A 25,036-nucleotide genomic window follows, 5' to 3' on the forward strand; every position below is an offset into this window, starting at 1 on the left:
AGGGGCAGAGAGAGAGGGAGACACAGAATCCGAAACAGGCTCCAGGCTCTGAGCTGTCAGCAGAGAGCCTGATGCGGGGCTCGAACTCATGGACTGTGAGATCATGACCTGAGCCGAAGTCGGACGCTCAACCGACCAAGCCACCCAGGCGCCCCAAAAACAATTTGTTTTTAGAAGGAAGACTCGAATTCCTGGCCTGGGCCTGTGGGAGGAGGGACCTACAACTGGGCCCATAGGACTCTCTCTGCAGCATTATCAGGAGCAATGCTGGTGTTCTTTTGTCTGCTCAAATGCACTTTGGCTGTCACCATTCACAGCCCCTACAACCTGTTTCCCCATCTTCCAGCAACACTCTTGCCCTGAGCAACTTCTTTGTAGGAATCCCCTTAAAGACCCTTTCTTTGGGGAGGGGGGTGCTTTCTAAGCACCAGGGGAAGAGTTTGAGACTCCTGTCCTACTTGTACTTACTTGATCACCGTCATCTTCCCCATCAGACTGTGGGCTCTGGGAAGGCAGGGACCATATTTATCTTGTTTATCACCCTGTGGGGATAGTCCCCAGTAACCAAGTTGCTGGTGCTAGATGTTGATTAAATCAGTGACAGAAGAGACAAAACCCTTGCAATACAAGAGATCTCAGAAAGCATAATAGGTCTACATTTCTGTGATTTTGGAGTATATCACTATTTTATATCCAAATATAATAATATAAGCTTATAATGATGTCCCCAAGTTAGTGACAAAAAAGGCTCTGTTTAGTGTGCTTGCTGGAGAAAGTGGCACTGAAATTCACTTGAAGACTATTTCCATTCAAACAGTCAAATTGAAAAAAGTCTTCTTACAATGGGAGCATTAACTATCTTAAAAAAAAACCAAAACACTTAGCAAAATACCTATTGATTCCAGATAAACAAAGTATTACTCTACTTTGAATTAATGTAAGCTGTATTTATGAATTTTTATATTACAAATGGGTACATTTCATTTTCCCCCATCTTACGCAGTCCCCAGGAGGTTCACGGGTAATAAAACAAATGAATTTCTTTCTCCATTAGGCTGTCATTGCCACGTTCAAATGGCTCCTTGCCATACACTCCAACATTTTTCTCATAATAAGTGGTAAGGCCTTCAGTTTTCTCATTTATCTTAACCACCTCCTTTGTGTTTTAGGAGAGACAAGTAGTATAATACCTTCAATCTATATCTGGGAAGGAGGTAAGTTGAGTCAAAGATGCCAAATGATTTAACTTCACATAATCATTCAGTATTCACCCATCCATCTTTATCTAGGATGCAACAAATATTTAGTGATTGCCAACTTGGTGCCAAGCTCTGTTTTAGTTGCTGGAAATATGATAGGAAAGAAGATACGTAAGGTCCCTGTTTTCATGTAATGGAAACTCTAGATGGAGGAAATAGATGATAGACAAGTAAACAAAGAAATGAAAAAATTAATATCAAATAGTGCTGTAGACTGAATGTTTGTATCCTCTAAAATTCATGTGTTGAAAACCTACCCCCTAACGTGATCATACTAGAAGGTATAGCTTTGGGGAGATGATTAGGTCGTGAAAGTGAAGCCCTCATGAATGGAATTAGTACCCTTATAAAAGAGGCCCCAGAGAGGTCTGTCACCCCTTTCCACCTCGTAAGGACACCGCAAGAAGGCAACCATCTATAAACAAGAAAGTGTGTTCTCACCAGACACCCAATCTGCTGGCACCTTGATCGCAGACTTCCCAGCCCCCAGAACTGTGAGAATTCCTGTTGTCTAATCTACCCAGATTATGGTATTCTGAGACAAACAATGATAAACACTGTGATGAAAATGAGAGTTATGTAACCCCAACTCTAACCCTAGCCCTGGGTGCACCTACTGTTATGGGGTCAGGGAGGCCTCTCTGAAATGGGGACAAATGAGCTGAGATCTGAATACCAAGAAGAAGCCAGTGAAGGGACCATGTGGGGGAAGATCATTGTAGGTGGAAGGAACAACAGGATCAAAGGTTTGAGGTGGGAGCAAGTTTCGTGTGTTTGAGTAAGGAGGTCAGGATGGATGGGTTGTAATGAGTGAGTTGGAGAGTAGTAAGTGCTCAGCCCAGACACATAGGAAAGACCTACCTCATACCAGGTCTATAGGCCGTGGTAAGGAGTTTGGATTCTTTTCTATAATTTTCTTCTAGTGATGGGAAACACAGTAAAATATAAGAGGATGACATGGTGTAACTTATGCTTTTGAAAGCTCATTCTGGTTGCAGTGTGGAGAATGAATGGCCTGGGGAAAAGAGTAGAAGCAGGGAGTTCAGAGGGGCCCCAAATAGCACAGGCCAGAGTTGATAGTGTCTTGCACTAGGATGGTGTCAATGGAAGTAGAGAGTAGTGGGTGGATTGGATATATGTTTTCTGAAGTGACACAACAGAACTTGCTGATCTACTGGATATGAAGAGTAAGGCAAATTGAGTCAAGGATGACACAGGTTTTTGGCTTGAGCAAATGAGTAGATGGTGCCATTTGCTGAGAGAAGATGGTGGGGGTAGAAACTGCTGTATGCTTTTGTTATCAGGGCAGGGAATCAAAAAATCTGTTTTGAGCATATTAATTTTGAGATGCCTTTTAGAGATGCCTGGCCAAGTGGAGATGCCAAGTAGGGAGGTGTTAGATCCATGAGTCTGGAAGAGAGCATTGAGAGCTGAAAATAACCATTTGGGAGTCACCAGTGTGAAGGTGGCATTTAAAACTTTGAAAGTGGGTGATGCCACCAAAAAGTGTTGGAGAAGGGGCAGGCACACCTCCCAAGCCCTCATCCCTGGGTCCCAAGCTGACCAATGGTCATGGTCAAATACCATAACACAAGAGTTTCACCCCTCCTGTTGCATTAAATTAAACATTTACTGTCTCTTCTACACGAAAGGTGTTACCCTAGGGAATAGGGGCTACAAAGGTTGGTGACTAATACATGATGCCATCTCTCAAGTTGCTCACAAACTGGCAAGGAAAGACTATAATATAAAGGGAAGGATATGTTAGCGTATCTCTAAGGGAGTGGAAGGGTCCTTAAATGATAAAGGAGACAGATTGGGAGCAGATTACGGAGGGTCAAGAAATTGGATTTGTTTTCTGCTTAGATGATAGGACATCAGTAAAGATTTCTGAGTTCCATGATCATATTAATCTATTTCCTTCCCATCCTTGACTCCTTCACCCTTCTGCTTCTAGCCCAAATCTCACCCCAACCACAAAGTGCTGCCCATCCTCCACTACCACTGACTTTTCGTCTTTAGCTCTTTTGCATTTCTTACCTGGTGCTAATCCATTTAGCAATTGATGACACACTCTCTTTCAGGTGGTTTATTGTAGAAACATCTGACCTTTCTACTGATCTTTAAATTCCTTCTCAATGGGATCTATGACTTAGATCCATAGTTTCTTGCTCAGGGATAGGAACATAGTAAGTCCTCAATCAATGCCTATTTTTTTAAGTGTCACTTCTTTAGGGAATTCTTCTCTGACCTCTGATTAGATCACGCTTCTCAGTTCTAGGCTCGCATGGAATCGTTTGCTAGCACACTTCCCAGTTTTTAATTATATACCCTATGTGTAACTATTTGAATAATTTCTGTCTTCCCATGGGCTGAACTTCCCAAGAGCAGGGATTGTCTCTGATTTTGTTTATGGTAGTGTCCCTACTTTGTGTGCAACAAACATTTGTTGAAAAATTGAACAGGCATGGCCTTTTGTGCCCAAGGGGTCACGGAGTTTGAGTAGAGTAGCCTCAGGCTTGGTCCAACTGTCTGCCTGCAGTTTCTGAAAGAGCAGAGATTCACAGAGCAAAACTGCTGCACAGAGGGAGTTTCTACTGATGAACTTCCCTTCTGCTTAGGGACAAACTATTTCCCAGGGGGTGGCTCTTCTATTGGAAGGAGGCCCCTCGAAGGCTGATGTATCATCACTTAGGGCACTTGAGTCCTGCCTCTTGCACGGCTGAGCAGGAGGCAAAGAAGAGTTCCCAACTGTCAGGAAGAATAAGCATGCTGGCAGTGGCCACATATCTTCCAGGCAGATGGAGAGACATATGTATATTTACATATATATTTCCTAATCAATAGGTTCCAGCGAAAACATGAAAACTCAAGAACATGATTGGAATTTAAGGAACTCTGAAGGAGTTTGATTCCTTAAAGAAAATTAGCACAGTAATTTTTTTGTTTGTTTGTTTTGTTTTTGTTTTGTTTTGTTTTTAGTTGCAGATGACTTCAGGACAAAATAGTGCTATTGAATGATCAAACATTTCTCCCTAAATATGTAAAATCTCTTCTTCCAAATTAGGTACTTCTAGCATTTCTTCATTAAAAAATGCATTTCTGGGACCAGCCAAAACAGGCTTTGAAATCTAATCATATTTCTGGCCCCTGCCTTCTTCTCTCTCTCTCACCTCACCAGCCACACAGGCCGGCCTATTTCTTCTCTTTCTCTAATAGGCCAACCTTGTTCCCTAGGACCTTTGTCCTTGCTTGTTCCTTTAGCTGGAATGCCTCTTCCACTAACCTTTGAATGTCTGGATCCTCATCAGTTGGGTCCCAGCCCAATGCCTTCTTTGGAGAGGGTTCTCTGACTCTGATTAAAGATACCACTTGCCGGTCACTATCATTGTGGTGTCTCTGGCCCCTGGAGGCGCTTGCAAATAGCAGGTAGTTTCAGTTAACATGTTAATGAATTACTAGATTAAGACAATTATGCCTCAGTAGAATCTTATAACTTGTCTGCCTGCCATTTGAGCCATGTGTATTGGAGACAATATAAGTGATGGCTTGAGGGTTTAGACTAAGATTTACTGCTTCTGATTCTTGATTTGTTGATGCATGTGAATATCTTCAAGGAACATGGCTTGCAACTTTATCCACTACAGAACCACATCTTGTTCCTGTAATTCATGGGAAGGTGACCTTGCCGCACATTACCAGCTTCCTACATCTTCCATTCTTACCCTCCTTTCTTAGTAATAGAACCCTTTAAGGCAATGTATCCAGTTAAAAAAAATACACATATGCATCTCCCCAGGTTTTCTGACAGGACAGGTAGCCATGTAGTCCAGATCTGGCAGCTGAGTAACAGGAGTCAGGTGAGGAGGCTTCAGGAAAGCTGTCATCTTGATAAAAAGGTAGACTCACTGCTATGTGTCTTTGCCCTTTGCCCTTCTAACCTTCCCCCTGCCTGCAATATAGACATGTTACTGAAGGTGAAGGAGCTGTCCTGTGTAGCAGGTGTTGTCAGTGTTCCATCCATAACCCCTTGACACTCACCATTCCTATATTCAACAGGATATTAGGTCTTTGCTCAAGTTCTTTGCCTCCTGAAAGCTCCTGTGACTCTACTGAGGGCTTTTGCTGGTTATAGGATCATGCCAGCCTGTGTGTGGCAGGTTGAAAGTGCCAGGTAGTGAACTTGGGAATAGCCCTCAATGACAGGTAGGAGCTGGTGCATACGTATCTGAGCTTCTTGGCTTTCAGGTGGGACCTTTGAGGCATGAACTCCATACACTGGGGGCAGACAGAACTCCCTGAAGTCCCCAGTGGGACTTAACACCACTTGCCCAAATCAGTAACCCACTCATTAATGCACCCTGGATTGGCTTTCTTTTCCCTGTCTCACTTCCCTACTCTCCTACCTTCTTGGGATCACCTTCCAAATAAACTACTTGCAGATGAATCCTGGTCTGAGGCCCTCCTGGGAACCCAATCCAAGACATCTTATGACTGTGTGGATGAAAGCCACATGCTACGGGTGAAGAGGAATCTAAAACTATCCTGAGTCCTTAGTGCTGGACTTGAGCCTTGGAATGACTTCATCTGGACTTGTTATTTGAGAATAATAAACCTCTTATTTGGGTAAGCCACCACAGCTGGTTTTCTATGGCATGCAGCCACATGTTAACTGTGACTGAGAGAGAACTGGAGGAATTTTTAGTTGAGTCTAAATGTAACCAGTCATGGCTACTAACAAGGCTGACACTCTGGATGCATGACTATTGGCCCCTTCTATGGCAGGTTACAGCTAGCACAGTGTTTGCTTACATGTTGCTTTATTTAATCCTCATGTTAATTTTGTGAGCTAGGTATCGACAACTCCAATTCTTAAGTCCAGAGAGGCCAAATCACATTGTTACATGGCTAGTGGTGGTATCAGGACTCTGAGTCCAGTGACCTTTTGCCATGGGGAGGCAGGAACTAGGTTTTCATTCTAAGAGTGACAGATCTGTGGTATTTAGGTAGTGAGTTGACCTTTACCCGTTCCCTTTGCCTGTCTCCTGAGATCCTGTGCTTTTCTGTCATCACCTTTCACTCCCATGGGACTGTGGGCATTTGCCTGTACCAGAGGTACCCCTCCCACATGCCAAATCTCACCAGACCTTACATACTAATCATGTTTTCCAAAACGTGCTAAACCCTGTTTAGGTCTTTGCTCAAGCTCTTGTCTTTGTCAGGAATGCTTTATCTCAGAAGTGAACAATTGCTACAGTTGGTCTGGTAACTGCATCTTCATGGTAACTGTGGGCAAGACACCCATCTCAATATGGCCCATAGTATCAAAAACATGTAGATGCATATTAAGTATTTGTAAAATTAAAATGCAGAGCCATGGTAGAATCCAAGTTGAATTCATTTTGACTCCTGTTTAAAATCATTAACATCAAGTTCCATCACACATAAAAATGAAGATCATGATAGAAGATTTCAGACAAATGAAATAACAGTCCGTTGAACATTTAATAAATTATATTCAAGCATGACTTTTTAAAGAAAGGACAAAATTATAATGTAAGTATTTATTAAAATGGTGACCATTCAAACATCATCTGAACCATACGAAATAATATGCACTTTTATGAAATGTTGAGAACATTGAGAAGCTAGGAGTTTATGTATAAACATGAGCATTTTCAAAATTCCCGACTTACATGAGAAAAGACTGTGTTCTCTTACTGGTGACTCAGGAATTATGATATACTTGTGTGAGAAGTGCTGGTGTGTGGAGACAAGGCTAGCACCCATGACCGGCTGTGCTCTGGAAAACAAGCATGCCATGCTCCCATGACACTCTGGGACAAGGGAGACAGAGTCTGATCTAGGGTGAAACTACATGCAGGGAGGACATGGAGAGGACTGCACCAGGGGTTCACTGAGGCTGGAGGACCACACAGAAAGCAGCGTGCTTTGACTTCAAAATGCATGCAAAGTGAGGGAAAGAAGCCAGGAACCTTTTCACCATTCCAGATCAGCAACTCCTAAGGTATTTATATCAAGGTAATTGGTAGTAAATATAAGTGCTCACTGGTTCTGAATCAAGAATTTAACTATCATAACAGATTCAACTTTGAGGATAGGCTAAAACTCAACGGGGGTATCAACTCAAAAGATGCCTGTCTGGTTTCAGCTGGCAAAGAATCTATAAAAATGTTTACATATCTAGTTTTGGTAAATTTATTTCACAAAGCCATCCTGTTATTTCATAAGGACAATAAGGTAAGTCACAATACAAAATTTATAAATGAGATGAGAGAACTATTTAAATACATTTGCTGAGTAAAGACATTTTCACTAACCATAAAATCCAGTGAAACAAAAGATTAATTACACCACAGTTGTTGTCAAAAGACTTTTAGACTGTAATTTAAGTTCAAAAGGTTAAGGATTTTATAAAAACAGAACATGAAACTATGAATTATATATGAAGAGTATTTGATTAGATACAGAAAATATTAATGTGTCGTTTTCTTCCTCTTGGAAACTAGCTTTAGAAAGTTAAGACCAACTCCAATTAAATTCTGACTGCCATAATTCTTTACCACTGGCACCATAATCTGGAATATCCAAAGTGATCCAATTACTTTGGCCACCAAATTAAATCACCACTGTGTTTCTAAAATAATCTAACCAGAACAAACTGGAGTAGCCTATACCTAATTGTTATACAGTATTTGTGTAAACATATCAATTTTTTTCATTATTTGTTATATTTTTCCAAAGTCCTGTTTCCCAGGGCTGTGACCATTAAATACATCTATGGTTCCAGACACTCATGTCCATTATGAGAACAGGTGGTGGGATAAATCCATTCTGTTTTTAACATGGGTCTAGATGACTGCAAAGTCGCTATACTGGGATGGGGCTGGAGGTACCATCTGAAGATCGGAGGGATGTTCAGGGAACAGACCTCAGACAAGGGACTTTTAGCATTTTTAATTTCTCAAAAGAAACAGCCTGGGAAGGCAAAAAGTGTTCTATAATCTAGAGTACGGTGAGGAGCCCTTGCTCTCACAGCCAAATGTATGAAAACAGCATTCCTTAAAGACATGCAGGTTTACGAGCTAAGGCAAGCTTTGGCTAAATGATTGGTAGCTTTTGTTTGGCTCTGGAGGTTTCCATGGAAACAGCCTGAGAGACAGAAAAGGCAGCATTATCATCTTTATCCGTAATGCCATCTGATAAAACTACACATTGATTCATTCACGCTATCCAGAAGAGATGTATTACTTCCGATAAGCCTGGACAAAGGGAGGTATGAGTTCTATCTGGTTACGCTCTCTATCTCCTCTCTTTCCTCCATACGAAACCTTAAATTAAAATCCTGATAAAACCTCCTCTGAACATTTCCCTCAGGAACCTCTAGTTCAAGGAATGCTTCGATAATCAGAAGCCAAATGAAGACACATGAAGCACCAAATGGAGCTCCACAGCCAAGTTCTTAAAAATCATATGACACCAAGCTTCCTGTAGCTGAGGAAATTATTCTGAAGAGTATTTACAATTCTATTGTATCAGGCCTCAGCCAGGCAAGAAATACGGTCTTAAGTGTTCATTATACACAGCTGAATCAGGTGGCCCCATCCATAATTTTTCTCCTTCTTTATATCTAGATCATTTGTGTGTGTGTATGTATCTATACACTGGTACCTATATCTATGTCTACATATTTAATATACTCACAGATACCACACACCGTTATCTAATCTTGTTTCAGGTTAGTGCTTCTCAGACCACAAAAGCAGTCCTAGCTCAGAATTCTATATCTGAAGTACACAAAAATAAAAACATCAACAATATTAAAAAACAAACCAAACAAACAAGGAGGCACGCAGCCTTTAGCACCATATTTACGATCAAGGAGGGCAAGAGTGTTGACAGAAGTCTCAAGAGGAACCCAGCTCTGAGTTTCCCCCTGGAATGGGATCCCAAATACAGAACCCTATTACAGAGTCCAGAACTTTCAAAAATGGAAAGCCTGAGAAATTCTATGAACAGAAATGTCAAAATCCATGATTTACCAGAAATAGAGGATAGGTGATCTGATGTTGTTCCTTATTCTAAAAGCACTGAAGACATTATTCCTTAAGAACAAATTGCTCACTTTTGGAGATCAGTTGGGAAATCACTGCCAGCTCAATAAACTAAATGCTGCTTCGATAAGTTAAAAAGACATGCTACACTCCCCAAAAGGACCAATGTACTCATGGAAAGTAGTTTATTAATGAGCAGTTAGCTCCCTGATATCTGTGTAATACAGACATGGGTGACACTAAAGAGATTCAACCTAGCACATACAATTGCACACTCCACATGGTGAAATCTGAAAAACACCCAGACCTCTATGCGCCACGGCATCGGTGTGGGAATCTAAATCACAAAATAAAGTCTGAGCTTGGTCCTTTCCATAAAAAGGACTTAAAGTCTAGGGAAGGGTTTATTTAGAGATGTGCTGATAATTCTGGTGGTTTAAAGGGGACAGGTAAGAAGTTACAGGGCTACCAATGACTTTAGATATCTAATGCAAATCCCTCGTCTTATTGGTGGGAAAACTGAGGCCTCAAGATAAGTGTCAGCCCTAACCGCTGGATGAAGCATGACCAGAAGAGAAGCCATGGAACTTTTAGTGTGGTACTTTCTCCATTTTGTTTCTCTCTCAGGCTCCTTTAAATCTTAACACGTGTCACTTAATCAAGCTCCAGAAACATGACTAAGAAATAGATATGAAAAACACAGAAAATTCTACAAAGATTTTGGCAACAATTCACATTCTGATGTGCTTAATATTAACAAGAGGGAAAACCCCAGTCATCTTTTGGTAAAAATGTTACTTCCTGCATGAAACAAGTTCCTCTTGTGAGAGCAGTTTTCGTAGGTACTGGGATAGCTCACAGCTGATGGCTTTCATATGTCCCATCTTTGGAGTAAGAGTTCAATTCGGCAGATCCTGTATCATCAGGTGGGCTGAAATGACTGCTGTCTTGGGAATCTGTATCAATACTTTTGGTTTCTGACTGAAGGTGGACAGAAACCTGAACTGCTATTTCCTGGCCTTGTTCATTCAGAGAACCGTCATCCGAGTCTCCTCCCGGTGAATTACTCCGGCCCATCTCTGGGTTAATGACATAGATGCCACCTTGAGCGTTCAAGGCAGGTCTCTCTTTAATTCTTTCTCCCATGTCATCAGGGTCGTCCACTCGCACGGCCTCGAACATCTCCTCAACGAAGGCCCGACAGTTTAGAATAAGGGGCGGAAGAGGGACGCTTCTTGCCAGCTCTTCGATATAACGGGCAAACTCCATGGTCTTAAATTGTGTGACTTTGGCGAGCTCCAGAGTTTTGGCTGACGTGATGATGGGGATGCGCTTTGCAATCTCAAAGGCCTTCTGCAGCTTCTCGGCCCCTTCAGTTCTGAAGAATTCGTTGATGGCCTTCTCTGTCTTACGAAGATGGCTGCTCATCATGCACAGCCGCGTGACATTCAAGATGAGGGTGATGGTAAAGGCAATGAGGCAAACAACCATGTAGTAGACACTCATGTCTCCTGAGGTGAAGATAACGCGCAGGGTGACGGAGTAGGAGGCACGAATGGGAGAGGCGGTGAAACACGTGTAGAGCCCTCGGTCATCGAAGGCTACGCTGGTGATATTCAGGAAGTTATCAGAAACCAACCATTTTCCACCTGATAACCCAACAGACACAAAAAAATTACAGCATAAAGAATATTACTGCTAAATATGCCGACCACCTTACCAATACTCCGTCTCTTCATGAGAGTGCCTTAACTCAAGTCTTCTATTAGGTTCTGCTACTTGTATACATCACGTAGGAAAGGGCAGACTTTTATGTCCACAGTAGGAATTTAAACAGCCCGGAACTTAAAAAAGGGAATCAAAGTCTTCCTTCCTGACATGAATGGCACATCAATTAGTAAGCACTCTGGATTATGCCCATTTTTATTGTCATCAAAATTTATCTAAATTCTATAGTTACATTTAGGAGCCATCACTACACTAACATAAAAAAAAAAGAGAGAAATATGTAGCTATGAATATATTCATTATTCCACAAGCTGCTGTTCTACGAACTTGGGAGCTATGAGAAGGATATCCTATGAATCCAAAGTATGATGAAGTACATACACTCCATTCATCAACCACTGTACTACGACCACAATGTAACTCTCCAGCTTACTTGCTGATAATAGCTCAAGATTTATGAACCTTATACTAGACTGACATGCTCTTTAAACTCCTCTCACTAGAGATTCATAAAACTTAATAAAATTTTCCAGGGCTGTTACTGAAAGCATCAATGATAAATGCTGGTGGTTTTCAAAGTAAAGGCAAAACAGGAAAATGAAACTGCCATTCCACTCGGTTGGTCTCCTGCTAACCTAGGCTTTGTTTATGCGTTCAGGCTGTAATGATCACACTGACTGAATAATTCAAATCTCACAAGCGTTTGGTCTGGATCCTAGAGCCAAAGGAAATAACAGTCTAGACGAATGGGTCCATATGTGAAACCCTAAATCATGTTCAAAATACACATTCTGGGCACCACTCTAGAGATCCCGATTCAATAGATCTACATTCTTCAGAAGCTGATTAAAAATGTTCTGTTCTTTCTAACAGTTCAAACTCTTCAATCCCTTGGTGGCCAGTTATTCAGTTTATAGAAAGTTAAAATGTTTAGCGTAGACTTTAAAAGAAAACACCATCTGTCTCTTCTTCCATTTTCCATTCTAATATGAATAAGCAAATATCCTTTATATTCCAAGAGGTGAGAGTAGCTTTCTAGCAAAAAAGACAAGAAGGGCCTTTTATGAAAGTGTAGCTTGTGAGTATCCCAGAATTTAATCTTTATCCCATTGATTTTCATGGTGATTTCTTTTTGAGGTACTTTAATGCGAGTAGTCTTTAAAAAGATCTTCCCAGTAGAATACCAGTTAAGGAAATAGTGCTCTAAGATGTGTTCACAGGTTTACTAACAGCACAATCAAATAAAAACCTGTCAAAAATGACACCTTGGTCGATTATGCTGTTTGGGCGATTTTTAAGACTGAGAGGCAAAAAATACAAGAGAAGTTCTCCTGTTTTCAAATAAATTAAGGTATAGCATGAAAAAAAGTGAGCTGGAAGGGCTTACAGAGCTCCTCCTCAGTGCCCTTCTAATTCTCAGAGGGACTTTAAGTTTTATGCACAGAGCTATAATCTTTAAAAAAAATATCCTGGATTTTCTCTAAAATATTTAGTAACTCATTTCCAAACAAAATTTTAAAATTTATGACAAAATTACTTAAGCTTAGCCAACCCCCTTCCTATTGTATGCACATAGGGCTACCACACTGTATTGTGCACAATACAGTCTAGGTCAACGGGGTTGTGCGGTGCGTAGCCTGTACAGCTGTCTACAGCAGCCCTGATGTAGTCTACCTTCAATGAATAAGGAAACCAGCTCAGCAAGAGGAGAGACAATAGCTCCTTGTCATCAAGTGAACACCTTAAAAAAATTTTTTTTTAATGTTTATTTATTTATGAGAGTGCGCGCATGTGAGCATGAGTGGGGGAGGGGCAGAGAGAGAGAGGGAGACGCAGAATCTGAGGCAGGTTCCAAGGTCTGAGCTATCAGCACAGAGCTGGACGTGGGGCTCGAACTCATGAACTATGAGATCATGACCTGAGCCAAGTTGGATGCTCAACCAACTGAGCCACCCACGTGCTCCACATGTGAACACCTTTTAAATTTACAACTATTCTTTCTTCTTCTGGTTAGGCAATTATAATTATTTTGCTTTCTCTGATACCTATCAGAAATACTCCAGGCCTTCCAAAAGTTTTAACTATTCCCTTGGCACCTCATCATTGAGCTTTCTTTGTGGAACATGTCATACAACCAAGAAGACAGAAGTAACAGGAAATGAGTAACCTTGATTAGTTACCTCTGCCTCTGCCATCCAGTTGCTGTCCTTTTGAGTTGTACCAACGGACATCTTCATAGTGGTCGACTGTGAGAAGACACTCAATTGAAACACTAGTTCCCTCTTTGGCTATGATAACATCGTCTCCTGAGTGGGAACCTGCTGAGAGTTCAAAGCTTGGAGGAAATGATGAATTGAAAGAGCTATGATTTGCTCCCAGTGGGGCCATTTGGTTGAAGCCTACATCTTCCAAAACAAAAGCTGCTGGCACAATAACACTCGCCACTAAAGTGAATAAACAACAATGTGGCTTCATGGAAAAATGGGAGAAAATCCTGTTTAGATTTGGAGAACTCAAAAGCTTCTATACTATAACAAGAGCACGGTGGCTTGGTATTGGAGTTTTCCAAAAAAGTGGGAGATTCCGCTGTATTTTGAAATCTTCAAGATTAAAAGATGTGAGAGGAGACCAACCTAAAAGAAAGCCAGATATAAAGTTTAGCCAACAAAGACTCACAACAGGGTGAAATTCTACGTTCTAGAAAAGAAGAGATGTGAAATTGATTAGAATAATTGGCACTGACATCAGGGAGCAAAACAGAAAGAACACCCGCCTAAAAATCTCAGAGAGACAGTAGAAAAAAGCACTGAATTAGGAAATGGCAGGCAGACCTAGATTCTGGTCCTAGCTTTGCTACTAACAAGCAATAAGACCTTGGCAAGTAGTATTCTCCCTCAGCCGTTTTCTCATCCGTCAAATCAAAGACTAGATGAGACCTCTCTAAAGACTCTTCTAGTTCTGAAAGGCTGTGATTCTATTTCACTCTGACAAATCTTAGGCAACAGGGAGCCAATGAAAGCTAAAATATTTAGCTTAATGATCTTTTATTTCAACCTGCGTCATTACCATCTGTTGTTATATCAATAATGTAAATCAACTGGTACATTATAATCATGAGCCTGGAGCTCAAAATTTGAGCAATCCAGGTACATAAAATATTAGCTTTAAATAATGCAGGGATAGTTAAGGTAGTTTTTTCGTTTGTTTTAATATTAGAAAGAAAACCGTACTACTACATACACAGTTATTGACTTCTGAGGCTTTAGGATCTCTTTCTTGAGCAAGAATGTTAGACAAAAGAATTTTCCATTAATAGTTTCTTTGATATCAAGAGACAAAATACAGCATATTTAACAGTTTGTGAGAATACCAAGTTTTAGCTCAAAGTCTGCCAAATAAGCTAAAGGAGGAATTGACATCTTAAATATCTACTTGGTAGAAATGCAAATATAAAGTACAGGGAAAGATTGCCAGACAAACAAAATACCATGAACAAAGAACAAAATATCCCAGTCTGAGTTTATGTGATTATGATCATCTTCCTGTTAATCTGGTTCCTCTTTTAAATCAATGACTCTCAAAGAAAAATTTCAACTTCTATTTCTTTAAAAGACAGGATGAAATGCCTAGCTTTATTTCTTACAAAGGCCCAAAATAATTAGTTTTGGAAATGACTCCCCTTTACACTTACACAAAGGCTGCTTGATCACAGAACATAAAAAGCAATGGATCATTGTATTTAGCCATTAAACTCCTCAAAGTCTGAATCATAGTAAGTTGTAAATGTCATTTAATTTTCATTAGCCCTTGAAAGGTTGGCTGAATAATAATAATTTTCTAAATCTTGCTATATCTTTAACATTTAAGAACGGACTATTTAGAGTAAAATGAAGGACTTCAGACTTTGCTATACATAGATTGAACACATGTGTTTACTTCTATTTCCTTCCCAAACCCAAGTAAAATGACACTAAAGGAAAAACCTTGGGCATTGGAGGGGATTTTGGAAATTATGTGATCTAATCCATTCATGTCAGTGACGTGCTCCTTTAGGCTATCCTATATGTTAGCAGGAGAATCCTGGTCTCTAGTGGGACAGAGTGGTGAGTAGAAACAATGGATTTCACATTTATTGAGTGACTGTCATAAGCCAGGCACTGTGCTGGGCCCTGACGTGTGAGCTCCCAAGCTCTTTTTCAGTACAATACATACAACAACCAGTGGACATGATTTTTGTCCTTTATTCTAGATGATGGGTTCTCAATGGTGATAGGAAACGACTGTGCTGAAAAAGTGCTCCAGTCTTCCCTAGGACTGTCATCAAGAGTTCCTGTGGCTGCATCCAAGTCAGCATTTTCCCAATTTCATTCCTTTCTTCTACTGGCCATTTCCAAAATGGTTTTTTTTTTTTCAACATCAGTATACAAAATTATTATTATTATTTATGCTTTTTCTTTAAGTCAACTCATTATTTTGCTTTCATACATTTTTTTAATTATTTTTTAAATTTTTTATTTAAATTCTAGTTACTATATGGTATAATAATGGCTTCAGGAGTAGAACCCAGTGATTCAGCACTAACATATAACACCCAGTGCTCATCCCAACAAGTGCCCTCCTTAATGCCCATCACACATTTAGCCCATCCCCCCACCCAATACCCCTCCAGCAACCCTGTTTGTTCTCTGTATTTAAGAGTCTCTTATGGTTTGCTTCCCTCTGTTTTTATCTTATTTTTCCTTCCCTTCTCCTATGCTCATCTGTTTTGTTTCTTAAATCCTGCATATGATTAAATCATTTATTTTAAAAGGAGAGTCTATATCACATCTGTAAATAAAAGTAACTGTACACATAAACGTGATGAAAACAAAGCAGTGTTATTAACTGCTGTCTGCTAAAGGCTCTGAGCCAGAGGCCTCCTTTGTCAGGAAAAACAAAACAAAACAAAACACCCACAACTCCACTTCATTCTAATACTACCTCATTTCTTATCCAGCCATCCTCCTCCTCTTTCCCACTGGTTCCACCACTGAGTTCAGAACCACAATTTTAGACTAGAAGTATACATTTTCATCTATTCTCTGGCATCCATGGAGCACTTTCTATGTATTACAGACACCACCTCTGACTTCATGGAGCTCAGTCTGGCAGGGGACATAGACACTAATTACATACAAAATATGGTAAATGCTGCCCAAGAGAAAGTACAGGATGCTACAGAAGTACCCAATGTGGGGAGCTAACCTTGTCACGGAAAGCCTTCTTGAGAAAGTGAGGTGTGCAACAGTACGTGAAGGATAAATAGGGATCGTGAATGGAAGAGAAGTGTCCTAGTAAAGGGACAGGGAAAAAGCAGAGGGATCACTGGTTAGGAAGTGTTCAGGAGAAAGAGCTACAGGTGGTGTAATGAGAAAGGGTGGACAGTGCGCTGGGTCAGCTTCCTGATTCGGGAAGCAGTCTGGGCCAACAGCAAAACTGGAGGTGGACTTTGGGAACTGGAATAGGAGCCTGAAGTGAGTGAAGAAGACCAGTGTCCAAGATGAAGGGATCAAATAGCCTGGAAGCTCAAGAGTGGGGTAGATCACCTGTAGGAAAGGTCATGTCCGCCCAGGATCAAGGCAGCTAGAGTAGAAGACACTGGAACCAGAAGAAAATGGATTTCCTCTCCCTACTGAGATGCAGCAGCTTTGGAAGAATAAATAGCCTCTATATGGAGGGCTGTGGGGCAAGCGGTTTCCTGGCAGTGTTATTGCTGTGTGGAATCCCTTCATGCAGCTTCCCTGGGTCTCCTCTCCAGTGCTGGCTCTCCATTCCACATGAATCCAGAGTATGCCTGGACACAGGGTGGCTTTCCCCCAAGCCCCTGTAGCTCTCACCATTACACTACTCACCGGCTTTGGTATGTGCTGCTTGTATTGCTAGGGAGTCCACCCCATCTCACCTATGAGTCAGTTTCTTAAGCAAAGGGACTATATTTTTATTGCTATACTTCAAAACTAGCACATGTTCAATAAATATTTACTCATGGAGATTAGTTTAAATTTGATAGTGCCCGATGTATCTTTGTAAATTGAAGAATGTTATGCAACAGGGATAATTATTCAAACTGACGTGCATTTACTAGCACTTATTATATTCTGAGACGGCTGATACTAACAATGTCCAGAGAACTTGAGAGGCATAGTGCCTAAAGGCAGTCCTTAAGTCAACCCCAACTCCCAAAGTCTTCATCGCCATCTTGTCCTAGGAGATAATAGTAGGGATAAAAGATTATAAGCCCACAGTATCTAAGCCAGGTTGACTACTAATATCCACAGAGCTTGTTAAAAATATAGATTCCTGGGTCCCGCCCCAGACCTAGTAAGAACCTCTGGACTTGGAACTTGGAATTTATGGTGTCTAATTAGCTCCCTGGATGATCTTGAGGCAGAGGATCCATGGACTGGCATCCCAGAGAGCTAGGACTACACTTCCTTATTTCCTCTACAATAGCATTGCCTAATGGTGCTGCAGGCTGTTTGAACACTTCCAATAAGAGAGAACTATTACTCACTTTCTATTCTGGACTTAGGTTACCCTGGATCAACATAATTGCAGGCTTCTGAGAAAGGCAGGATAACAGAGAGAAGTTCAGAGAACAGTCTCTAGAGCCAGATTTCCTGGATTTGAATCCTGATGGACTCTAACCAGCCCTGCAACTTTTGTAAATGACCTAATCTCTCTGTGCCTCAGTGCCCTCATCTTTAAAATAGGGAAAATAATAGTACCTGTTCTTATTGGACTATTGTGAGGCTTGAAGAAAATAGTATATATAAAGCAGAGTCTGGTAGTAGTAATTACTAAATAACCTCTAGTTAACTTTTTTTTTTAGTTTATTTATTTATTTTGAGAGTCAGACAGTGTGCAAGTGGGCAGGGCAGAGAAAGAGGAAGAATCCTAAACAGGCTCCATGCTGTCAGCACAGAGCCCCATGCTGGGCTTGAACTCAGGAAACTGCGAGATCAGGACCTGAGCTGAAATCAAGAGTCAGACGCTTAGCCATCTGGAGCTACCCAGGAGCCCCTCTAGTTATTATTACCGATTGTCCTTTCAGATACTGTGCTAAAATCTACAGCTGATGGTAAAACCATTATTTAAGATAAATGAAACACTTCTACTCAGAATACTATGTAACCATTTAAAAATCTTGGAGAGGTGGGGCGCCTGGGTGGCTCAGCCTGTTGAGTGTCCCTCTGTTTTCTGCTCAGGTCATGATCCTGCAGTTCGTGAGTTTGAGCCCCACATGGGGCTCGCTGCTGTCAGCCTGTCAGCGCAGAGTCCGCTTTGGACCCTCTGTCCTCCTCTCTGCCCCTCCCCCACTTACACTCTCCCAAAAATAAATAAATATTAGAAAAAAATAAAAAAAAATAAAAATGTTGGAGAGGGGCAACATTATTATGTAATTTCAATCTGTAACTTTAAATTTCACATTTTTCTTCTGCTCATGGCAAATACTATTCTGCAATAATATGGCTCAAACAGGCACTGTAAACTGAACTTGGAGTCCAGCCATGATACATTACATTGTTTTTATGCACTCTGAGTTTGTGGCCAAGAATCTTGGTTGTGATGTGCCTAGCTTACCCTTCCCTTTTGTGAGACCTGCCTCTATGTTCTGGGGCCCTGGAGGAAGTCAACCCTTCTGCTGACTAACTAACGAGAAGCTTTGATCTTGGAATTTAGAATTGAGACACAGTGGCCGGGTTAGGGCCAATGTGAGGAAGAGAAGGGGTTGAGGCAGTCCAGTTTGGGCCACATACAAAGAAAAGCAGAGAGACAGGACAACAGGGATGGAGAAAGAGAGAGATGGGGGAGTGGGGGTGGGGGGTAGTGGAGGGGGAGGGGAAGGAGAGCAGAGGGGAAGAGAAAGAGACTGACTGAAGTGCTGCTCTGGCTCCTGACAAAATTCTGCTTCCTTCCTCCAATGTGACTTTTTTTTTTTTTTTTAAAGAAATAAACATCTTTATTCAGTTTCTTTCAAAATTAAATCCACAAAAATTAAGACTGAGTATAAAAACAAGAAAGGAAATGGAGAAATGGTTAAGTAGCAGAAAAAAGATTAAATTCAGCAAAAGTGATTAAAGTGTGGCTGTGGCTACCTGGCAATCCTCATTGTGGATTTCCACCTCCTCTCCTCTTTGTACACCTGAGTGCAGTGCGCCAGCTGCCCATGTGGCCAAGATTTATGGTTCTGTTCTGTACAGACACAACCATTTGCCTTTACTAGAAGTTTCAAGAAACCTACAAGACAGGGTTTAGAAAAACACTATGAACACCCTTAAACTGCCCTTAGGTCAAAGCCTAAGGTGGCAGAAGTAGCCTGGTATGCTGATTTTGTGCCAGGAGAGCAATATGTCTGGTCAATAAAGGCAGACTCAGCCCAGGCATTTCGTGCTCCTGCCATGGACATCCGAACACAAAGTACTTCTAGTCTGAGCTACTAAAAGACACAACCCATTTGCAAATAAGATGCTGTTGAGCAGCTGGGAGAGAAAAAAGTGGCAAAGGTATGGATGGGTCCAAGACGGTGACAGAAGCAGAAAAAAGAGTAAAGGAACAAATCACCCTTAGGATCAGAATAACTCTTCATATTAAATTTCCTTTTACTTGTGTCAGAATCAGTCTGCTACTTTCAACAAAAATTACATTGACTATGACCATGCTACTCATTCTGGTGCATTTTCAAACAGCTAAATCACAGGCCCATCATGTGCAAGGTGAAATACTGGGTCCTGCAAGGGATGTCCAGGAATTTACGAACTAGTTTTGGGACTTCCCATAATAATATCATACTTGATACTTCATTTTTTTTTTAATTAAAAAAATTTTTTTAATGTTTATTGGGGGGTGGGGAGGGGCAGAGAGAGAGGGAGACACAGAATCTGAAGCAAGTTCCAGGCCCTGAGCTGTCAGCACAGAGGCCGACGTGGGGCTCAAACTCATGAACCTGTGAGACCATGACCTGAGCTTAAGTCGGAGACTTAACTGACTGAGCCACCCATGTGCCCATGTCTACTATTTCTTAATGCTGCAGCTGACATTTGGAGGCTAAGAGGAAAGAGTTCAAAAAGGAAAATCAAAGTGCCACCTTCTTACAGTTAAAAAGGCCTATGCTATGCTTGTGGGTGAAGTCACTTGGTAGAATGTTTTATTACCTTCCTTCAGCATTAGTAAGAATAATAGAAAAGTGATACTCAAATTTAATCTAACTCCTTTTTCATCTTTTAGATACAGTAAAATATCAGCTTTTCTAGGATCATGAATAATCAGAAATTTAGATGATTTTACCTGACAGAACCATTCTCAATATGGCTATATCATAAGAAAGAAATAAAAGAAAAGAAAGCGTTTAAGCTGTCATGACTAACAGAGTGCCTTGTTGCTGTTTCTGACAGCTTCTGAGAGAAGAAATATTTCCATCCTGCTCCAATTCTCAACAGGAGTAAATAAGGAAGTAATGTGGCTGATTTCCGTTCTCGTGGCTCAATATTAAGTTGGCTGAAGAAACTGCTATTTGTACAAATAGTTCTGAGATAACACAAAGCAGGGAAACACTGATGCCCAGATGGTATTGATTTTAAGTATACGGAGATATTAATGCTTTATTCTCCATAATTAAATGTGCTCTAGCTTGTATTTACAGCTCATCCACTCTTCTCTGCCTGCACTGTTACACTTGAAAAATGGAGAAGTTCCCCATGCCTGGCACGCAACGGTCAAAGTGGCATTCCAAATTGGCAAGGGGGAGAAAAAGCAAATGAAGAATAGATTTTTAGCACTCTTCCATCCTTTGCAAAAAACAAACATAAAAAACAGAGATCTGAAACATAGAAAGGTTAGTAATATTCAAACAGAAATCACCATTGTGAGGGTCATTTTCTGAGAAGTTCCTAATTCAAATGGCCCTTATGCTCCCAAGGATATCTTAGTGCCATCACACACCTCATAGCTAGCTAGCATTTGGGCACTCAGCTCAAACTTCAGCGTATTTTCTGGCCCACTGAAAAACACCTTCCTCTGTACTTATTGGAGCTTTGCTTTAAACCCACAATTATTTTCTGTAACTGTGACTTACATCCTTCTGCCATAAGCATTTGTTGAGCTACTGGATGCAAATGACAAAGATCAATGTCAGGGGCCTAGATTTACGATCTCCTTACCCAATTTTTTTTTTTTTTCTATAGTCCAAAAAATCAAAGTCCATATAACTAAAATAGAACTTCTCATTCTCGCCCTTAGATCTACTTGTGCAGCGTATACCTATTTTAGATGATAGCCACACGATATAATCCTTTCAATTTTGCAAGATCAAAGTTATAAGATCATCATGGCTCCTTGGTAAGAAGCATGGACTGACCTGCCTGCTCTTATCCTTGGATGAAGCCATGGCTTGAGAGGCCTCAGTTTTCACATCTACAAGGTTGTTTTAAGAGTAATGACCTTGTACAGTAGTTGTGAACGAATGTGGGTATATTATAAATACATGCCACTGATATTATTGTTCCACTTCCTAGGCGTTTTTCAATTAAATCATACAGTGTCCCACCCAAGGTCACAGTCCTTTTGCCTTACCTGGGTACCACACTATTCTTTTAATTTCTAAATGGGTCTCATTAACTCCAACCCTACCCCAAACACTGCTCCTCTCAGAACTGGTCCTGAACACACATCCAAGAAAGTCAAGATGATTTAAAAATCTATTGATTTTCCACTGCCCAAGAGATAAACTTCAAATGTTGGTCAGGCATCCGTAATTCTCCAGGAAGTTTCAGGAGGCAGAACAGAAGTTGCTGGATGGAGCCCAATAGTGCCTGTGTGCAGAATAATTGTTTGCTGAAGGAATGAATAGATCTAGAAGTCTGTTTTTTAGTTACACCTCTGTCACCAATCAGCTATGATCTATAGTGGTCTGTTTCCTCATCTAGAGGCTGATTATCACTATCATTCCCTTCTTTGCTTAAATCCTATAATCTTCCCAGCTTCTTGTCATGGCTCAAAGCCTTAACTATACTTGTTTTACTCTCCAATGTCTCCAAATAACCTTTTATTTTAAAGGTCTGGTTCTATATTGTTAAAGATTCCTACGTATTTTTTCTTTTTGATACTGTTGTAAATAAAATTGTTTTCTTAATGTAAAAAAAAAAAAGTTCTGGTTCTAATTGTCCCCTTTGCTTAAAATTTCCTGCCCCTCCCCAACAATATCTTCCTGCGGAAATTCCACCCTCTACAGTATCCGACTCCAATTTCACCTTATTCAAGAAGCCCTCTCACTTAAATTGTCACCATTACCCTCTTAATTTTGGATGAATTCTTTTGCTCTGTAAGTCACCTACACACTGAGAGTATTCAATTGTAAGACTTATCAGTTTCCTTCTTCTATCAGATATGTATCTATCCAAAAGACTGTAAGCTTAAAGATGAGAGTCTAAAAACTTTCTCAGCCTTTGACATAGCATGGGATTCAACATTCTGAATTCCAATGCCCGATCAACTTGGCGGTCAGGAAGGTACTTGCTACAAATTTCTTACTGACTTTCCAGAGTCCCAGACTTACGTTAAGTGACTTACTGAGTCACTTTTCCATACGTACACCCCCAATTCCACGCAATTGCTATTGCCACAGAAAATCAGAGGAAACTACCTATTTTACACTTCTTTGGTTTTGTTTTTTTGTTTGTTTTTTGGTCTCAGACTCTGGGAAGCATTAATGGAGATTTTTGAAGATATGGAAATACAGCTTTTAAAATCTTAGTGGGGGAAACACTCTAGAGTGGATTTAGTCTTTAACTGGTTTTCCCAAACTGCGATTTTTGAGAACTTACACCAACTTAATCTGTGGTGCTTGTTAAAGATAAAGATTTGTTGGTCCCACTCAGATTTACTGATTTGGCATCTCTAAGGGCAAGGCCTGAGCATCTGCTTTTTAATGTGCATGTAGTTTTAATGACTTACAAATCAAGCCCGTATTTCCTTTGATTGTCCTAACAATATTGCAATCCAGTGATTCTCAAAGTGTGGTACAAGGGCCTCTGGGGTACCTAAAACTTCTCCAAAATGATTTACCTAATAATACTAGGATCTTATTTCCCTTTACATTCTCATTCTCATCCAATATGGTGCAATTGTCCAGAGGCTACATGATGAGTGCTATGACAAAAGAATGAACGCAGAAGGAGATGTGAGAGTTTAGCTATCTTCTATGAAGATATTAAAAAGAGCTGTAAAAATGTAAAGCAATGGCATTCTTAATTATTTTTTTGTTTTGGAAAATATTGTTCATAGAAATACTATTTAACACATAACACATTTTTTTAAATATACTTTTGCAAGTTGTCTTGATATCTAAAACGGTGAATATTGATAGATACAATACACACACAAACTCCTTGTTCTTAGTAAGTTTTAAAAGTGTAAAGGGATCCTGAGACCAGAAAGTTTGAAAGCTGCTGCTAAAATTATCAGTGGCAGCATTTAAAATTTTTTTTAAATGTTTGTTCATTTTTTGAGAGAGAGAGAGCGCATGCGTGAGGAAAGGGCAGAGAGAGAGACAGAGAGACAGAGAGAGAGAGAGAGAGAGAGAGAGACAGAAAGACAGAGAACCCCAATCAGCTCCAGGCTCTGAGCACAGAGTTCGACGTGGGGCTTGAACCCACAGACTGTGAGATCATGACCTGAGCCGAAGTTGGCTGCTTAACCAACTGAGCCACCCAGGCGGCCCCCACCACTTTTTTTTTTTAGCAGCAACATTTTAAGTGTAAGATTAAAGACATGGTTAAGTGACTTACCAATTCACTTTCGTACTTAAACCCCAAATTCCATGCAATTTCTATTGCCACAGAAAATCAGAGGAAACTACCTATTTTATACTTCTATGGGTTTTTTGTTTGTTTTTTTGGAATAGGCATTTTTAACAAGCTACCAGGTGATAGCAATGCCCTTAAGTTTAAAGAACTACCATCAAAAGCAAAGGAATCTGAATGGTTTCAGGAAGTGACAATTATTATATATGGACATTGAGATGTTAATTCTGAAGGCAACAAGATGGAAGCTGGAAGACGGGTTGTTAAAAAGACCACATCCCTTCACCTTTCTGGGACTTAATTTTTCTCATCTATACAATGAAGGTGTCTATGATGCTCTTCTGGCTTTTAGTCCGAGTTTCATGCATCCTCCCTGCTCAAAGACAACGGAAGAGATGTATCTTTCTGATGGTCAGTTATAATCTTAAAGTCATAAATCAGAGCATATCACTCTTCTGCATAGAAACCTTCAATTGTTTCCAAATGTTCTCCAAATAAAAGTCAAACTCCTTGTACTGGCTCATAGACACTACAAGATTTGGCTCATTCAAGTCTCTGGCCTCATTTTCCTTCCTCTTTTTGGGCCCGTAACAGTAGCCTTTTTTCTTTTCCTTGACCTTGCTAAGTTTGTTACCACTATAAGGCCTTTGCACTTGCTATTCCTTCTGCCTCAAATGCTCTCGAGATCTTCATAAGGATTACTCCCTTTGTTCCATCACATTATGCTGTTTAATTTTCTTTAAAGTACTCACAACCATCTTTTTATTTACTATTTTAGATATGAGTGTTGCTTGTTGACTTGTTTAAGGTCGGCCTCGCTCCAGAATGTCAACTACTAGGGCGCAGGGCCATAGTCGGCTTGAAATCCAGTGTGTTCCAGGCCCCCAGGGTGGTACCTGGCAGGTAGCTTATGCTCAGTAAACGTACGAGGGCTGAACTCCCGCAGCTCAGGCCTGGCGTTCAAAAGGACGGCGGACATCCTAGCTCCCTTCACGTCGGACCCCACCGGCTCAAACCCATGCCTCAGCACCTCCAGTACCTCCGTCGCACGACCCCGCCCGAGCCTTCACTTACCAGACTGGCACTCAGCTTGTTCCTGCCCGAGCGGTGGCTTGACCCGGAAGTGCTCTCGAGC

General features: G+C 40.7%; 1 protein-coding gene across 1 annotated transcript; it reads right to left on the reverse strand.

The window, feature by feature from the left end:
• Positions 1-6,745: 6,745 nt before the first annotated feature.
• MFAP3 (microfibril associated protein 3) lies at positions 6,746-25,028 on the reverse strand. The gene is made up of 3 exons (XM_049647952.1): positions 24,976-25,028; positions 13,243-13,695; positions 6,746-10,983 (listed from the first exon to the last, which is right to left on the reverse strand). The coding sequence occupies exons 2-3, from the start codon at positions 13,535-13,537 to the stop codon at positions 10,190-10,192; spliced, it is 1,089 nt and encodes a 362-aa protein (XP_049503909.1). The 5' UTR covers positions 13,538-13,695; positions 24,976-25,028; the 3' UTR covers positions 6,746-10,189.
• Between the last annotated feature and the right edge of the window lie 8 nt (positions 25,029-25,036).

The sequence above is a fragment of the Panthera uncia genome, assembly GCF_023721935.1.
Source record: "Panthera uncia isolate 11264 chromosome A1 unlocalized genomic scaffold, Puncia_PCG_1.0 HiC_scaffold_17, whole genome shotgun sequence".
Lineage (NCBI taxonomy): Eukaryota > Metazoa > Chordata > Mammalia > Carnivora > Felidae > Panthera > Panthera uncia.

What these genes read in the sequence shown, in the direction of transcription:
- MFAP3 (XM_049647952.1), bottom strand. Translation starts at nt 13,537, where the DNA reads ATGAAGCCACATTGTTGTTTATTCACTTTAGTGGCGAGTGTTATTGTG. An exon ending in ACTGGATGGCAGAGGCAGAG is followed by an intron (nt 10,984 to 13,242) that starts GTAACTAATCAA and finishes TTGGGTTATCAG; the next exon opens with GTGGAAAATGGTTGGTTTCT.